This window comes from Thermobia domestica, chromosome 6 (assembly GCF_964235325.1).
Source record: "Thermobia domestica chromosome 6, izTheDome1.hap1.1, whole genome shotgun sequence".
Taxonomy (NCBI): Eukaryota; Metazoa; Arthropoda; class Insecta; order Zygentoma; family Lepismatidae; genus Thermobia; species Thermobia domestica.
This window is the reverse complement of record NC_137459.1, coordinates 150,649,681-150,667,674: the sequence shown is the minus strand read 5'-3', so window position 1 is coordinate 150,667,674 and position 17,994 is coordinate 150,649,681. Positions and strand designations below refer to the sequence as shown.

General features: G+C 37.1%; 1 protein-coding gene across 2 annotated transcripts in view; it reads left to right on the top strand.

The window, feature by feature from the left end:
* The window catches only part of LOC145688265 (uncharacterized), a 249,611-nt gene that overhangs the window by 179,957 nt on the left and 51,660 nt on the right, over positions 1-17,994 (top strand). Inside the window, exons 14-16 of one of the 2 annotated variants that reach the window (XM_081762246.1) lie at positions 587-673; positions 9,045-9,258; positions 11,606-11,798. In XM_081762246.1, coding sequence (XP_081618372.1) covers positions 587-673; positions 9,045-9,258; positions 11,606-11,798 — 494 coding nt within the window. Of the gene's footprint in view, positions 1-444; positions 529-586; positions 674-9,044; positions 9,259-11,605; positions 11,799-17,994 lie in introns of both variants that reach the window. The other variant, XM_081762247.1, reaches the window with a different exon arrangement.

Below are 17,994 nucleotides of genomic sequence, written 5' to 3'. Positions count from 1 at the left end.
TTTTAGAATTATTTGTTATAAGTAATAAATTGCAATGTCTAACCAGTATTTTTAAACAGAAAATGGAAAGTAACTATTATTTATTCATTTATAAATAAATTCTCGAAGTCAAAAATTCACATGTTTTTGCTTTCGCTAATAGTATCATATAATAAAAATATTTGCTACACTTTTGCATGCCTTTGTTTGAAACAGAAAGCATATATTTAAACATTTACTACAAGTTGCATGGGCATAATTTTATATAAGGTCGTGAATATTTGCTGCCTGTTTGTTGCGGAATGTAGTTAGCTTTTCAGATATGTTGCAGTGATTAAATTAATATTGAATGGCATAACATTTGTCATTTGGCATGTTTTGTTGAATATTGGAGAGCATTTGTGTCAATGCCATACATCAAGTTTCTTCATGAGAAATGCATGATATGGCATGTTGTTATTCCAGAAAATGAGCGGTGTGATTGCTTTTTATTCTGCAACCGATATACCAGGAAAGAATTCATTTTTTTCTGAAATGGAAGATGAAGAGGTAAGAAAACACAATTTTCGTAATTATTTTTGTTATTATTGATCATTCTATTTCACAGAAATTACCAGGCGTGGTAGCGTTCTTCACTGCTGCTGATATTCCCGGCATAAATACTTTTATGAGAAGAAGTAATTACAGGGAAGAGGTAATTGTAATATAGTGATTAATTCTAAATTTAATCGTCAATTTTAAGAAGGGAATGCAAAAAAAAATGGCAAAATGACTTATTGTACTCTACACTGTCTCATACATTATTTCCAAGCTTCACATACGTTAGTGGTACGCTGTATAGTTCATAGTTTCCAGTACAACTTCTTGTTATTCAATGAAAACTCTACCAGTTATACTAGGGGCGGATCCAGCGGGAGAGCGATCATAGCAATGCCTCCCAGAATAGGTTATTTTTTTTATTTTAAAAATAAAACCTACTAAAAATGTTCACCTTTGTATTATAAATGTAAAATAAAACCTATTGACTTTGAACGACCGGCCCTCGAAACATTCAGCCTGAATCCGCCCCTGACTTATACAGTTGTTTTCTTCGATTTTTCAACACTTTGGATTTTGAACTTGCTCTCTTCTTAAACCTGACGATTAAACTGTGGTAAAATCATGATAAAATTCGGGAAAAGTGTTTTTCTTACAAGGGAAGAGAGGGAGATTATATATCGAAGTGGAAGATGGTTTATACATCAATCGAAAGCACTAAGGACACCTATTAAGAAACTGTAATTTTTTTTTTTTTTTTTTTGAATCCATATACTGTGCAAGTTATATGAATATACAGAGTGTCCAGAAGGTCTGTTGCCATCCATAGAAATCGCAAACGGTAAAAAAAAATGCCAAAACAGGAAAACATGTCTGATCATTGTAAACGTACAACATATCAAAGCAAAGAAGTGTCCCAGGGCCACCCGCAGGGTCCCATGCGGGGTCCAACTCAAAAATTTAATATAATAAGGGAGTCAAATAGCATGTTTGAAAGCTGTTGGGAAATGAAAGAAGACGGAGCAAGTCTTGTATCTCTAAAATTATCCTGTGCAGAATGGCAGCCGGTCAAAATATTATCAAAATGTCAAAAAGTCTGTAGTCACCCCCAGAAATCTAAAACGGTGAGAGAGATGTCAAAACAGGAAAACACGTGTTTCATCATTTGCAAAAGTACAATGATTTAAAGTTAAAATATTTGTTCCACGGTCCACCGCAGAGTCCCAAACAGTGTTGTATTCAAAATTTTCACATGGCATAGGGATCAAGTAGCATATCGTTTGAAAGCTGTTGTTAAACGAAAGCAGATGGAATAAGTGCGGATGCTCTACGATAACACTCTGCAAATGTCCTGCATGTTAGATCTTTCCGTAGTCAAGTTTTAGTTTGTTTTCACTTTAATTTCTGTACTCAACGTAAAGAAACAAATGCCCCAGCTGTGAGATTCTGCTCGTCGGGGCCCATTAACGTGTAAAGGAGGAAGGAAAGACAGAAAGAAAGAAAGGAAAGAAACGACGATATATCAATTACAGAAAAACTAAATGAGACGGAGATTGTGTATCGAAGTGAAAGATGGTGTATACACCAATTGAGAGCACTAATTATGCTAATTAAAAACCATGTACTATGCGAGCCATATGCATTTTTAATTGTAAGGTTTCCCATTTTCACCGATTATCGCATCAGATCGCATCGGAAGCGGTTTGAATATAGTCTGAACTGATTTCTTAATTAATTGCGTTTGACAGAAGTGCACAGTGTTATCGTAAGATATATTTGCACAGTATTATCGTTGACCGTTAAGACTTGTTCAATCTGCTTTCAAACGATATGCTAATTGACCCTCTTTGCCATGTGAAAATTTTGAATACGACCCCGTCTAGGACCTTGCGGAGGACCGTGGGACAAATATTTTCACTTTAAATCATTGTGCTTTTGAAATGATGAAACATGTGTTTTCCTGTTTTGACATCTGTCTTAGCGTTTCATATTTCTGAGGGTAGCCATAGACTTTACAATGACGTTTTTGCTGTTTTTGACCGGCCACCATATTGCACGAGCTAATTTTATACAGTCGACACTTCTTTCGTCTTCTTTCATTTCCCAACAGCTTTCAAACAATATGCTACCGATTGAAACAATACCCCTTATCATTTGAATTTTTTGAGTTAGACCCCGTCTGGACCCTGCGGATGACCCTGGGACAACAGTTTTTGCTTAGATATGTTGTACGTTTAAAATGATCGAACACGTGTTTTTCTGTTTCGGCATCTGTCTGACCGTTTGCGATTTCTAGGGGTGGTAACGGACTTTCTGGACACGCTGTATATTCATATAACTCACACGGTATATGCATTCGGGAAAAAAATATTACAGTTTCTTAATAGGTGTCCTTAGTGTTTTCGATTGATATATAAACCTCTTTCAATTCGATATATAATCTCCCTCTCTTCCCTTGTTAGTCTAGTCGGATAGTATTCTTCGATTTTAGATCATTATAACCTTATCTCAGGTATGGTTTTATCCTAATGGTAACATATTCCTACTAATACACTACTTTGAATAGCATATTTGAAATATAAATATTAGTTAAATTCCAAATGACAATTTAGATAAATTCTGCAGTCTAATTAATCATGCAATTGTTTGTTACGTATTCAGACATGTTAAAGCTTGTGAATGTTTTATGTATATATAAAAATGGATGTAAAGTGTGTATGTATGTGTGTGCGTGTGTGTGTGTGTGTGTGTTCCAACATAACTCGGGAACACCAAGAGTAATTTTAACTAAACATGGCTATTTAGTTCGGAAAAGAGCACTGGTGGGGTAATACCTCTTTGTACACCAAGGGGGAGTGGAAGGGGGAGATATAAAATGATCAAAAACGACAGATATTAATGTCAAATCCATAGTTTTCGGAATCCATGAGATGATTGGTGACAGTTCCGATGTCCTTTAAGTCCAAGTTCAGCATACCAGTGAAGGTAAGACCCTTAGGAGGAGTGGGAGGAAAACATAAAAGTTTAAAAAAACAACCAATATTATTGTCAAATCCATAGTTTTTGGGATCACTAAGTTCATTTGGTGACAGTTATCGTACCCTTTAAGTCCAGGATCAGCTCCTAGTTGGGATAAGACCTCCCTTATCATCCTTAGGGGGAGAAGATAAAGAGATATATAAAAATGGTTGAAAACGAGCAATAATAGCGCTGATTCTTTAGTTTCCAGCGTCGCTAACTTAATTGGTAGTAGTCTCGATTCTGTTTAAATCCAGATTCAACTCCAATTAGTAAACGTGTGGAAGGAATAGTGGCTTGATAAAATAATCAAAAAAGACAGATATTAGTATCGAATCTGTAGCTTCCAGTTTCCCTAAGTTGAGTGTCGCCCTATACTCGTATACTATTGGTGACACTCCCTATACCATTTAAGTCTACGTTTAACCCTCATTAGTACCCTAGGATGGTAGGAAGGGATTGACATGTAAAAGTAATCAAAAACGACTAATATTAGTGTCGAATTCATAGTTCTTGATGTCGCTGAGATTAATAATTACACTCCTGATAGCGTTCAGCCCCTTTGATATAGGAGGTGAGAAGGGGAGAAAAATAAAATGTCTCAAATGAATGAGATTGGTGTCAAATGTGTAGTTTGGGTTCATCAAGCTATTAGATTACAATCGAGATGTCATTCAATCCCAAGTTTAGGTATGAACGGATATGTCACCTACATTGGGAATTTACAGCGGCGACGCACAGTGGTCCGACACTGGGAAAAAGCAGTGAAAAATTGATTTTGTCAACTTCGCCGCCTAAGAAATCGGTATTGATATTTAATTATAAGTATCTCTCCTGCTTCCAAACCCGGAATTTCAGAACATAGGAATATTTTTGCTGTTCATAAAATTCATGTAAACATGTACTATACTACCAATAAAAGAGCCGAAAAATCAGTAAAAAATGAACCAAACAATATGATGTGTTTAACCATTTATATCGTATCAAAGGTCGATGAAAGCGGTTGCATAGTACATTGGACTCAAATATTGTGTGTTTAGTGAAGAGTTTTATTTGTTATCCATTGTCATAATATTTATATGATAGTTTTGTTAGTGTTACGGAAAAGTTACATATAAGTTGATGTTAGATGCTCTGCAGTCTAAGCTTATCCTTGCTTATCTGCAAAATAAGGTTTATTGAGTTAAACACGAGCAGTACAAAGGTTGAGCATTGGAAGTATCTGCAGCCAAGTGCAGAGGAAGGACTCAGCTCCATCTAAATGGAAATCCGTGATGAGTAATGTTGTGGTCGCAATCGAGATCCGCTATTTAAGCCCTACAAAGGGAAAAGGCATATTGTCTTGTACGTATTTTGGATTGCCCTTCATCCTTGGAATCAAAATTGTAGTGAAAACCTCATACATATTGCAGTGATAAACTACCAGTCATGTGGAGGTGCTGTATATAACATGTCAGCGCAGTAGTATATAAGAAGATTCTATACTAAATTTTTAAATCTTACCGAAACAAAGTAATCCTGAACTTAATTACATTCCAGTAAGTATTAGTGTTTCTTCGAAGATGGTGCGAATGCAAAACCGCGAACTCTAATTTTGTAACCTAATTCCAAACACACATTTTTTTACACTGTCCTTTCATTAGCTGCACATACAGTTAAAGGGAGAGCACATTGAAACTGTAACCGCTTCTTAGATGCATATTAACACCTGTAACCTTTCATTGTTCTGTGTCCTCCCCAATTTCTACTCACCTTTATTGCTCCTCTACATTGTTCCTTTGGTTATATTTTTCAGTATTTGACATTTATGTGAGGGGTTTTTACACTTTTGGATCACCCTGTATATATAACTGCACTATTGCAGCAGGGGTTCGTCGAATCACTTTCACAGAAGTTGCAATCAGTTTAGAACGGACAATCACCCATAGAATGATAGAGGAGCGTCCGTAGACTTCCATTGTTTCGGAATAAACTATTTTTGTCCGCTTTTTTCAAGTTTCCGACCACTGTGCGACACCAAAGGCATTCTTCGCACATCTATGTATATTTGGATGTATGTGTATGAATGTATATTCCAGAGTAACTTCGGAACGTCTGGAGAATTTTAAGCAAACTTGGTAGATAAATGACTTTCAATCCGGAGGAAGTACTGTGGGAGTAAGACACCCCAAGGGTGGGAATTGCAAGGAGAGATATGTAAAATGACTGATATTAGTGTGCAATCGTAGTTTTCTGAGCCGCTGAAATCAATAGTAACGCTTCCAATGCCCTTTTAAGACCAAGTTCATTCCCATCAGGAGAGGGTGGGGGAATGTAAAAATTAAAGTGTCAAAACTTACTCATAAAGGTAACCAAGAAAGTTCTGTCGCTTTTTGTGGATGTCTGTGTTCAAATGGCCCTCACACCGCGATTTGAATGCGAATGGAGATAAGGCGAAGGTCAGTTGTTGGTGTGGGTATATCCAACATGCTACCTGTTTGCTGCAGTTCAATTGCACCATGAACTTGCGTAAGGACAGAGTGAACATGGGAATTCCACAGAGCGTCATAAGGGCGTGTATGCTTTACCAGTTCAAACTGGGATCAAACACCGCTGCAGCGGGGCGGAAGGAGGAGACAGGCTTTTGGTAAGGGTGTAGTGATTACGCGGACTGTGCAGCGGTGGTTTAACAAGTTTAAGGAGTGTGACGATACACTCGAAGGCGCACCACGTGCCGGCAGACCAACACATGTACAAAATGAAGTTCAGGTAGCAATTGAGGCGAACAGTGGCCAGATATGTGAGGAACTAGGACGCAATTCAATGTGAGTGGAGAAACCATTCGGCAGCACCTTCATCACCTTGGGAAGCACTACAAAATGGGTCAATGGGTCCCACATGATTAGACTCCGAGGCAGAAGGCAACGCGAGCAGACACCTGTGTCTTCTTGCTGTCTCGTCTGAGGAAGGAGCTATTTCTGGGCAGGATGTTGACATGTGATGAGAAGTAGGTCCTGTACGAAGCTCCACGGCGCCGTCATCATTGGTTAGCACTCCATGAACCGGTTAAAAAACAGCCTAAACCAGCACTGCACCAGAAGAAGGTCCTCCTGTGTGTTTGGTGGACTTCTCGCGGTATCGTGCATCCGGAACTGCTACCAGCTGGTCAGAGCATCAATGCAATTATGTACTGTCAGCAGTTGAGGCGTGTTCAAGAAACACTCAAAATTCTGGAGCCAGCACTTCTGAATTGCAAAGGGGTCCTCCTGTTACAGGATAACGCTAAGCTTCACGTGGCTAGGATGACACAGGACACCATTCTACGAGTTGGATGGGAAACACTATTGTATCCACCATACTGCCCGGACATTACACCGTCCTATTATCACCTGTTCCATTCCTTGGACAATCACCTTACAGGACGTCAGTTCAAATCAATAGTACAGGTGCAAAATGCACTTGATACCTTCTTCGCTTCACGGCCTATCAAGTTTTACAGCGATGGATTCCATGGCCTTCCAGAACGTTGGCAGCAGGTTGTCGATGCTGATGGGGACTATTTTTGATCTTCCAGGCACGTCTTAGGTGGCATATCGATATTCGAAGGTGGTGGGTGAAAAAGCGACAGAACTTTGTTGGTTACCTTTATAGATTTGTTTTCGGAGTTTTCGGAGTTAAAAAATGTCTGATCTGTTTGAAATAACTTTTGAAAAATAGTTAGTACGCATTTCAAGATGGATTTTTAATCATATAAATTTGATTAAAGGCGTATTCTGTGGGATAGGGTATTTCAGTATTCATATCAAATGTAAAACGTTTTCTTCTTTTTTTGTCATTACACTTTCATTGAAATAGTTATTCTAAGGGGAAAGAGAATTCAAATATTCCCCATAAACCTATTCTTCCCGTGTGAGAAGGGGCATTTCAGTCGGCCGTAAATAACTACTAAGATTTTCACCACATATTCAATGTTTGTGTGTTGAAACATACTTCAGGAGAGAGATATACCACCCTAATCTGGAGCTCTTCCCATGAAAATACGAAGAGTCTATATATTTTGGAAAGAGTTTCACACAAAATTAATGTGGACATCCCAATTTTTAATATTTTCCCCTTTATTTTTTAAACGTTTGTTCTTTAAACAGCTAGTCTCACGGTATTCTAAACAAAAAGTAACTAAAACTTCTTGTGTCTGACCGAATAAATCAATATTAAATTTTCCCCCCAATGAAGACAAGGAACAACAATTTGTTCTGTCTAATTGTTACATAAAATCTGTTGTTGATGTACCACTGGCAGTAGACTATATTTGAATTGATTTCTAGTTTAGCCTCCCTTTCAAAAGCGAGGCTATATGGGACGTAGACCTACAGCTTAACGTGGGATTCGAACCACATGAGCTCCCGCTGGGAAAGAACCGGATTTTCCTCTCCAAAGGCGAGTGTACTAACCACACAACCACGAAGGAGCTCCATTGGAAGTCAAAATTAGTGTGTAGAGTGTTAAGTATACTTTATGGGTGAGGCGTCCGTACAGCAAAGGAATATTTATCATTCAGACCTGATTTCGACTAAGGAGATTGTAACTTATTAGGGCTACTTTTAAGAGACAAAATATTCCATAATGATGACATGGAACCTAAACTTCCTTGAAACTGTATTTAAAAAGTTGTACAGTGGTTTAATAATCCAAATAGAAGACAATATAAATTTTGTTACTAAACGCTCTAGAGTATTGACTTTGAATCGGACGTAAAATAAAAATATAATTCTCGCATGAATAAAATAAATATTCGTTCTAAATATTAAAATATAATTTACTGTTTACACCTACATGCATAATGACGATACAAAAGTAACTAAATACTTAATGTAAGAAATAACGATTACGTAACAGTAAAATAATTTTGAGGCTATCCTGAAGGTATTACTGTCCCAGGAAATGTAAAAATTGTTTCATCTCCTCCCTTATATTCTGTCGTGTATTGGCTGTAGCATAATTTACATTTGTTTCATGTTGATAGGTATCTATTTTTAATATTTTTTAATGATTTCAGTTTAATTATAGTATTTTTTATATCTTCAAAGTTACTTAATTTTGCAAGTTTTATCTTTATTATAAAGGCATACATTTTCTGCACCAATATTATGAGCTTTACATTACTTTCTCCACTTCATGGGTGGATCCAGGGCTGACTTCTGGGAGGGGCGGTGGGTTGTAATACTGTTGCTTAGAGCTACTTTTAAGAGCTACAAACTCTGAGATGGGTTTTATTTATATATAAAATAAGAAAGTTTCCTTTTCTAGGGGGGACGATCGCCCCGATCGCCTCCTCCCTGGATCAGCCCCTGCTCCGCTCATTTGTTGTAATTCTAGTATTCAGGCATCCTGAATCATTTTATTTCAGCAAGTTATGTTTGTGTACTTGAAAAAGAATCTTCTTTATCGAAATGATTACGAAATTATAAAGTTTCATTATAATTATTATGTTCCAAGCATTACGTCTGAAATTTGCCTTTTCTATTTTCAAGATATTCGTATCACGAAGAGTACGTTATGCTGGACAAGCTGTAGGTTTGATAGTTGCAGAAACTCGTAACAAAGCACTCGAAGCTGCCAAGAAAGTGAAGGTAGAATACCAAAATATGAAGAAACCGATTCTTACAATAAAGGAAGCAATAAATAGAGATAATACTTCAGTTAGAGAACATAATTCTTCGACGGAAAGGAGCAGAACAAATATAGGTATAATTTTTGTGTTTCATAATAGCTTTAGAACTCAATTGTAATGATATATAATAGTTATATATACTTATATATATTCCTCTAGTACAATAATTTAAAATTCTAGCAGCATTAAAAGTTAAAATTAGAAATATGTTTAAACGTCACATTACATCATTTTGCTCATTTCTGTGCGACCCGATTGACTTCGTTAGTCACATGTCTAATATACTGTTGTCATTTTATACGATCTTCAGCTATCCTCAAACCACTCTGAAGAGACAAGTAAGTTGTGGTTTCATTTGTCCTATCGATCTATAAGGGATTCTTCCCTCGTCCTAAACTGCCCTCAATTTTGCCTTGCATGATGGTTTTATGGATGTTAACTCCATCTTGTGTAGCAACATACCCGAGGAACTTGGGAATTCTCCTGGTGATTCAAGAAGAGAGAGACTCAGAAATCTTGAATTCCTCAATGACAGATGTATTAGTTGTTCTTGCCGCCTAAAGTATACGTAGCATTCTATGTCAACACCACATTCCATATGCATCAATTCACTTTTTATGAGATTCCTCCATGATCCAAGTTTCACATCCGTAGAAGAAGACAGAGAACTTTAAATCTTCGACCAGACGAATCTTGAAGTCATTTGTGATTGTTCGGTTCTACCAAAGCTTAGTTTTTTCGAGGGAACACGTCTTAGCATGATCCTTCTTCTGATCTCTTTTTTCCTTACGAATGTGTGACTGACTTTTAACCCAAGGTAAACAAGGACCTTGTACGACCTCCAACTTGCTCAAACAGCCTGTGAGTTGGACCTGTGGTGCTCGGCAGATTATCATCATCTCAAATTTACTGAAGATTACTTCTAATCCGTATTATGTATTAACATTCTGCACTCTTGACAATATTTCTGAGAGCTCTGCTTCACTGGTAGCAATAAGTGTTGTGACATCAGCATAGTGCAAGTTGCTGATTTTTATTCTACCAATTGACTAGCCACCTGGCCAACCATTAAGTGCTTTTCGTATAATATGTTGACTGTAAACGTTACACAGTTAAGATGATAGTATACATCCTTGTCTACCGCCACGAGAGACACTAAATATCCAAGATATCCCAATCTACTTTAACAGATACTCCGTTGTGATTGTAGACACCTTCCATGCTACACAGCCAAGGCTTTCTACTATTTAATTAAGCTAAATATCTGCACCTTTTTCCCTTTACCTGGGATAAAATCTGCTTGTTCCACAGATATCTGAGGTTGTATGCAAAGTTTCAAACACTGGCTTAATACGTGTAAGAAGATTTTGCTTGCATGAGAAATAAGTAGCCTATAATGATACGATAGTTTGAACATTTTATAGTCGATCCTTTCTTGTATAGTGGAACGAAGTTAATTTTATCCTGTTCTGTCTCTTCGACACTACCCCATATTCCACTACACAAGAGTGAAATACATCCACACATTCTTCACCCATTTCTTGAAGCACCTCATACCAGCACCTTATTGTTCCTCAGATGTTTAATTGTATTCACAACTTCACTACGGAAAATTGCAGGTTTTGTTTCAGAACTTTTATTATCTGCCAGTGTATTCATGATATCTTCTGCTGAATATAGTGTCTCAGAATGCTGTTTCCACTTTCCAATTGCAACTTTTCTATCTCCAATAAGAACACCATTTGCATTTTCTACCACCCAATTGCGTGGTTTATACTCCTGGTGCTGTATAATTTCAAAACGTTTTCGTGTTGGTTATGGTTTTAATGTTGTTCAATTTCAGTACACACATTGTGGATATATTGGGACTGATCTCTTCTGCAATTTCTCTGTACTCTTGGCTAAGTAACTTGTATCTCTCTACTTCTTGTTGGTCATGCCGTAAATAGATATTTAAAAATCTAAAAAACAAATGTAAAATTATTTTTCATTTGAAGTTTTCAAATTCTACTTTGGATATTGTACAACCTTGTTCAAGAAATCTTGTCCACTCACCTTGCTTTACAGAGCCATATTCTGACAACCGTGAACAGGAAATTCTAATACTTCAGCTCTAATTAAGATCTCAGTTGGCCAATGAAAATCTACATTTGTTTGATTTAATTCGGACTGTAAGTATTAATGAAGAACTTTACGAAGAGAGGTGGGTGGCCAACTTTTTTTTAAAAAAAGAAAAAGCAAAATTGTACATTCTTATATACGTTCTTTATATATTACCCTTTATTGGCATGTACCATTACATATTGCTTAAACATATGTGCAAGTTTTTTTTTTTTTTTTAGAACGGAATAAATAAAACCAAATGCTTCCATTAAAGATATGTAATTAACTTCTTGCCTTATTTTAATTTGCTCTTTTTAGCTGTAAATGGTAATCAAGCAGCCCATACAATAAAAGGTGAATTCCTAATTAAGGCACAGTACCATTATACAATGGAGGTTCAAACTTCCGTTTGTGTACCTACCGAAGATGGTTTGAACGTATATTCCTCTACACAGAATATGGATAGTGTACAAGGTGCTATCTCTAACGCACTAAATTTACCAAGAAACAAGTAAGTGATATCAATAGTTGTTTAAAGTGATACATTTATCTGATATGTAAGAAACACATAATGACGAACTGGAATTTATACACTTCGAATGTGTTTATTATTATTATTATTATTATTATTATTATTATTATTATTATTATTATTATTATTATTATTATTATTATTATTATTATTTTCATTGCTTGGAGTAAAATCATTGGAATTGTTCTTAAGGTTGAACTCCAAATTAATATACAATTTGAATTATAGTAGGTTAATTTGTATTTTGATCTTCATGTACAAAGTATTTCAAAAATCCTATTATGATGCTTCGGAAGTAATTCTTATTAACACACACAAAAACGTTTATACAAAGAAAAGTTGAAATCGATTTTGGTACGAGGCACATCTGGGAGCTTTGAGACTACATAATGAAAGCACTAACGGTTTTAAACGAAGTGATATGGAAAATTTTAAGGAAATTCATACTAGAACTAGCCAATAGTATCTAACTTAGAACACTGGGAATACTGCGCAAGATATTTTTATACTTGTATTTCTTTTACTGGACACATTATTCGAGGTTCTGTAATTCCTATCGGAAACTCTTTGTATCACAGATTCTAAATTCGGTACTACGCGTCCTCGTAGCTATATATTAAGTTGAGTTGATTTTAACTTCCTTTTCAACAGCGAGGCTATATGAGACGGGACCTACTGATTAACGTAGAATCCGAACAACAAGAGCTCCCGGAATCGAACCCGGGTTTCTCACGCCAAAGGCGCGTATGCTAACCGCTTAACCACGAAACTATAATAACCGCGAAACTAGCGTACGCATCTTTGGCGTGGAAGATCTGAGTTCGATTTCCTGCGACTGCTTGTGTGGCTCGGATTCCACATTAAATGTAGATCCATGTCTCATATAGCCTTGGTGCTGAACGGGATCCTGAACTCTAATCCAATCTAAACTAAATTCAGTATTGTTGATTTGATGGAGTTTCCCTTTCTTTGAAAATTTTTACATAGTAGTTTCCCTAAAGTCATTCCTTTTCAATAGACACCACCTTTACGTAAGAACTTTTAGGCCAGCTGCACATTGACCAGAGGAAGAGATAACCAAGCCGAGGTTCAGTACTTTGAGCAATACAACGAAACCTCGTACTGCACAGTCAGTGCACACAGGCCTTTCTCTCTCTCTCCACATTCTCTTCTGCCTCGGCTTGGCTGACTTTCCTCTGGTCAATATGCAACCGGCCATATAATGGTGTACCACTGTACAATTTACAGAACGTTGGTGACACATTATGAAGTGTAACAAGTCTCTACCACAACAGAAGTGGAAGGAAGTGTTAGGGACGAAATATACATAACGAGTTGATTCCCTAATTTGTGCCATTCTTTTACAGGATTTTTTTCCCAGACGTCAGTGATGAATGCAGTTTTATGGGATATACCAAATTATAGCTATCTTATCAGTAACGTGTAGCATTAGTGTATTAAAATAGTCATGTCGTCATTTTCTAACCGTGATCATTGTGATCGCCGTGTATTTTTCCATACAAACACATAAATCGAAGGTGTATATTAAAGTATAGTACAAACAATAACATTAGGATCTACACTACCACGTACCCCTATGCTCAAAAAAATTGCGCGTATACTGCACCTCACGATTTTTCGCAATTATTCCATTTTCCTTACGTTTATGGGTAAAATTCAGTTAGTAACTGGAGATAATAGAAAGCAATCCATTCAAGGAGATATTTCCAAAAATATAATAAAATATAAACAAAAACAAAATTATGCTCGGTTTTGTATATACTGGCAATAATACTGGCATACCCACAAATTTAGCTAGTGAGTTAAAGATGTTTTCTGCATAAATCTTTTAAAGGTTTAGGTGCATGAAACACCAATACGCTATGGTCTCACTAATCTGACTTTCGTTTGTTCCACATACCGTACTATCCGACATACTATTGCAGGTAAAAAGTAGCATCAATCGGCAAGAAGAATTGCAAGTTGTGGTCTTAGTCTTTTTCGATGCTCTGGATTCTATCGCTTAGCACGCCCGTCTACACCATGACTCATTCAGTGCAGGCGCGTATCATTCAGTGCAGGCGCGTATCCAGGTTTTTTCGGAGGGGGCCCAACACAAATCCTCGTAAGCACGTAATTCTATTGTTTTAAAAATAGCAATAATAATAATAATAATAATAATAATAATAATAATAATAATAATAATAATAATAATAATAATAATAATAATAATAATAAGAAGAAGAAGAAGAAGAAGAAGAAGAAGAATGCAACAGTTCTGTATTTCTCTTAAACTTTTTCTTACTTTCCATTTATGAACCGGTTTACTTTAAACAAACTACATTGTAGCAGAAAAGAAATCAAAAACTATTTTCGAGAGATATGTAAGGAAAACTGTCTGCTACGTATGTCACATAATAAAAATAGCAAATGGCCATAAGTGTATCGTTCTAAAACATTAACGTTATTAACAGAACGGAAACGAAATTGTAATCCCAATTAAAAGTGTTCTTTAATTCCACCTGGTATCAATGGTATTACGGTATGTTCTTAGAATTATAACAACAACGCATTGCCCACAGTTTGGACACTGAATCAAAGTAATCTGATATAAAAGAACCTCAAAAGGTAAATGCAGGTTTATTAAAAAGTACTTGAGTCTTGAAAGGGGACAGTTTCCAAGACCTCACGCTGGATACGTCCCTAATTCAATGCATTATATTCATTTCTTACAAAACATGATTATTAGATGCGTAATATGTAAAATTATATCATAGTTTGACTTTTAATAGGTCTTTTCTTAACACATCCATATTACCCGGCGTTCTGCCTGCCTGTTATATGTCGGATAAGCGAAACTCTACTGTATTTCCAAAGATAGCATACACACAGGGGCTAGAGGTCTGTACGGGCCAAAATTTTTAGCCTGGACCCGACCAGGACTTTTGAATTTATAATCTATAAGCAGGAGCGGATTAAGGCCGGAGCCAATGGAGTCCATGCTCCGGAACCCCCAAGCTCAGGGGGCTCCCTAAAGTCCCTCTGTTTAATACTAAAATGTAGCAATCAACTTATTATATTAAAGGCTTAAGACAATTTTTTTCCGATCGTTGCGCTCGCTCTATCGCTAGATTTAAGTCTTTCCATTAGCACCATTTAACTGTTAATAATGAATATAACTAAACTAATTATTGTAAACTTGGAGCACATTAAAATATTACAGCATAGTTCTCGGTGGTTCGATAAGCCTATGAGGCTGTTGAAGGCAGCAAAGAAAATTAATGCGCTGGAACTACTCGTAACATAGAGTCCCCTTAAAATAGTCGGCTCCAGGGCCCCAAAAGCCTTAATCCGCCCCTGTCTATAAGCAATATTTCACGAAAAGCTGGTATTTTTTTTAACAAATGTGTTCGTAATCAAGTTCTCATAAAGTATGCCCTTTCTCCTTTAAATAATTTCAGAGGCCGCGGTGTTTTAGCGCTAGACCGTTCACCTCTGGTGCATGGGGTCCTTGGTTCGATCCCAACTCGCGCCAAGTAAACCTTGTGTTGGACAAAACCCGTGCACATCGGTTTTCTCGGGTACCCCGTTTTCTCCCACATTCTTCATTCGACCATTTCATTCATTTCTCATCATCACTGTCTCCTTTAGCCTAGTCGGCATAATCGTAGGACGTAAAACTTAAAGATTTCATTTCAAATAATTTCAATCAAAAAATAGTTGCAGGAAGTATGTAATTTCGAATAAAACAAACTACTATATAAAATTCTGAGTATAGGGAAGAGGAGGGAACATTGGTACGATATTTACTTACCCGAGATTTTAGAATATATCGTCAGCTTCAGAAACGTGTTTTTCTCCTACTTAAACTGATTCTTTAGCTACATTTACAATGTGCAATATTGTTTCTACTAATGTCCTAGCTGGAGTAAATTACATTTTACGAGAGGTTTGCAATCTGTACCAATCTTCCCCATGTGGGGGCAGATTGGTACTGGCTTGTGGCAGATTGGTACGAGCAAAGTGAAATATCACACAGGCATTTTGATAATAGAAATGACGTGATTTTTTGTTTTATTTTTTCATGAAATATTTTGAGATATAATATTCTATTCAACTTCCACAAACTCAAATATTTTAACATTAGATTTTAAGGACCTACAGCAGCAAAAATGCAAAATAAAAACAAGTTACATAAAAAGAATATGAAGATTTGTAAGAACTTTAGTAGTTCAACAGATCTAGTTCAACCTGTTACACAAAAATAAAAAATCCAATGCTTGCTTGTGCTCTCATCAAAATTTAAAAGTTCCGCAAGCTAAAAAAGTACTATAAATGAGGTTCTGTCTCTACAAGGAAAAATAGAAGTAAATAATCCAACGGCTACGTACAGTTTACAAACTTTTGAAATATTTCATACCTCAACTACTAACTAGAAAAGATGCTATACTTTTGGTTCGAGCGTACCCCTTGTCTCCAAAGGAGGTGGAGCTTTGATATTACAAAGGTAACCAAGAAAGTTCTGTCGCTTTTTCACCCACAACCTTCGAACATCGATATGTCATCTAAGACGTATCTGGAAGATCAAAAATAGTCTCATCAGCATCGACAACCTTCTTCCAACGTTCTGGAAGTCCATGGATTCCATCGCGGTAGAACAGGTGATAATCAGATGGTGCAATGTGCGGGGAGTATGGAGGATGCAATAGTGTTTCCCACCCAAGGCGTAGAATGGTGTCCCGCGTCATCCTAGCCACATGGGGCTTAGCGTTGTCCTGTAACAGGAGGACCGCTTTGCGATTCAGAAGTGGTGGCTCCATAGTTTTGAGTTGTTTTTGAACACGGCTCAACTGCTGACAATACACAGTTGCATTAATGCTCTGACAAACTGCTAGCAGTTCCCGATGCCACGAGCGTTCCGCCAAACACACAGGAGGACCTTCTTTTGGTGCAGTGCTGGTTTCGGCTGTTTTGGAACCGGTTCACGGGATGCTAACCAATGATGAGGGCGCCGTGGAGCTTCGTACAGGACCCGCTTCTCATCATAGGCAACACCCTGTCCAAAAATGGCTCCTTCCTCAGACAAGATACCAAAGAAACAGGTATCTGCTCGCGTTGCCCTCTGGCCCGGATCCAATCATGTGGAACCCATCGACCCATCTTGTAGTGCTTCCCAAATTGATGAAGGTGCTGCCAAACAGTTTCATCACACACACTCAATTGTAGTTCTAGGTTTTTTTTTCTACATGTCTGGCCACTGTTTGCCTTAATTGCTGCCTGAAGATCTTCATTTTGTATATGTGTTGGTCTTCCGGCACGTGGTGCGTCTTCCAATGTTTTGTCACTTTCTTTAAACTTGTTAAACCGCCGCTGCACTGTCTACGTAGTCACGACACCTCACCAAAGGCCTAGCGTATCTTCTCCCTTGCTACAGCGGCGTTTGACCCCAGTTTGCACTTGTACATCATACTCACCCTTAGGGCTCTCTGTGGAGATCCAATTTTCACTCTGTCATTACGCAAGTTCACTGTGTAACTGAACTGCCACAATCAGGTAGTATGTTGGTATATAAACAAAAACAACTGACCTTCGCCTTATCTCCATTCGCATTCTATTATTATTATTATTATTATTATTATTATTATTATTATTATTATTATTATTATTATTATTATTATTATTATTATTATACATTTCTTAACACGTTGATTGCCATGTGCATGGAATTCCATACACACGGCTCTCCCGTGCAGCGCCGCGTGATGATTTTCCATACACAAACAATATACATACTCCAAGTTTGTTGTGTTCGTTCCATAGGTATGTATGTAATTATATACATATGGCGTAGAAATCAAAATTTAATGTCCATGCCACGTATATGCAAAACCATACACAAAGAAATTTATGAACAAAGACATTGAGTTTAAGTTTAACGTCTCGTTCAGCAACGAAGCTATATGAGACGTCGACCTACTGATTAACGTGGACTCCGAACCACATGAGCTCTCGCCGGAAATCGAACCCGCGTCTCCCATGCCAAAGTTGCGTACGCTAATCGCTTAGGCACGAATGAGCTCATGAACAAAGACATTTATGGGCTTAAACAAAGGCGAAAACAAAGAATTCTGGCAGATTGCTGTCCTTGATGCACAGATCATAACGGTCAACAGTT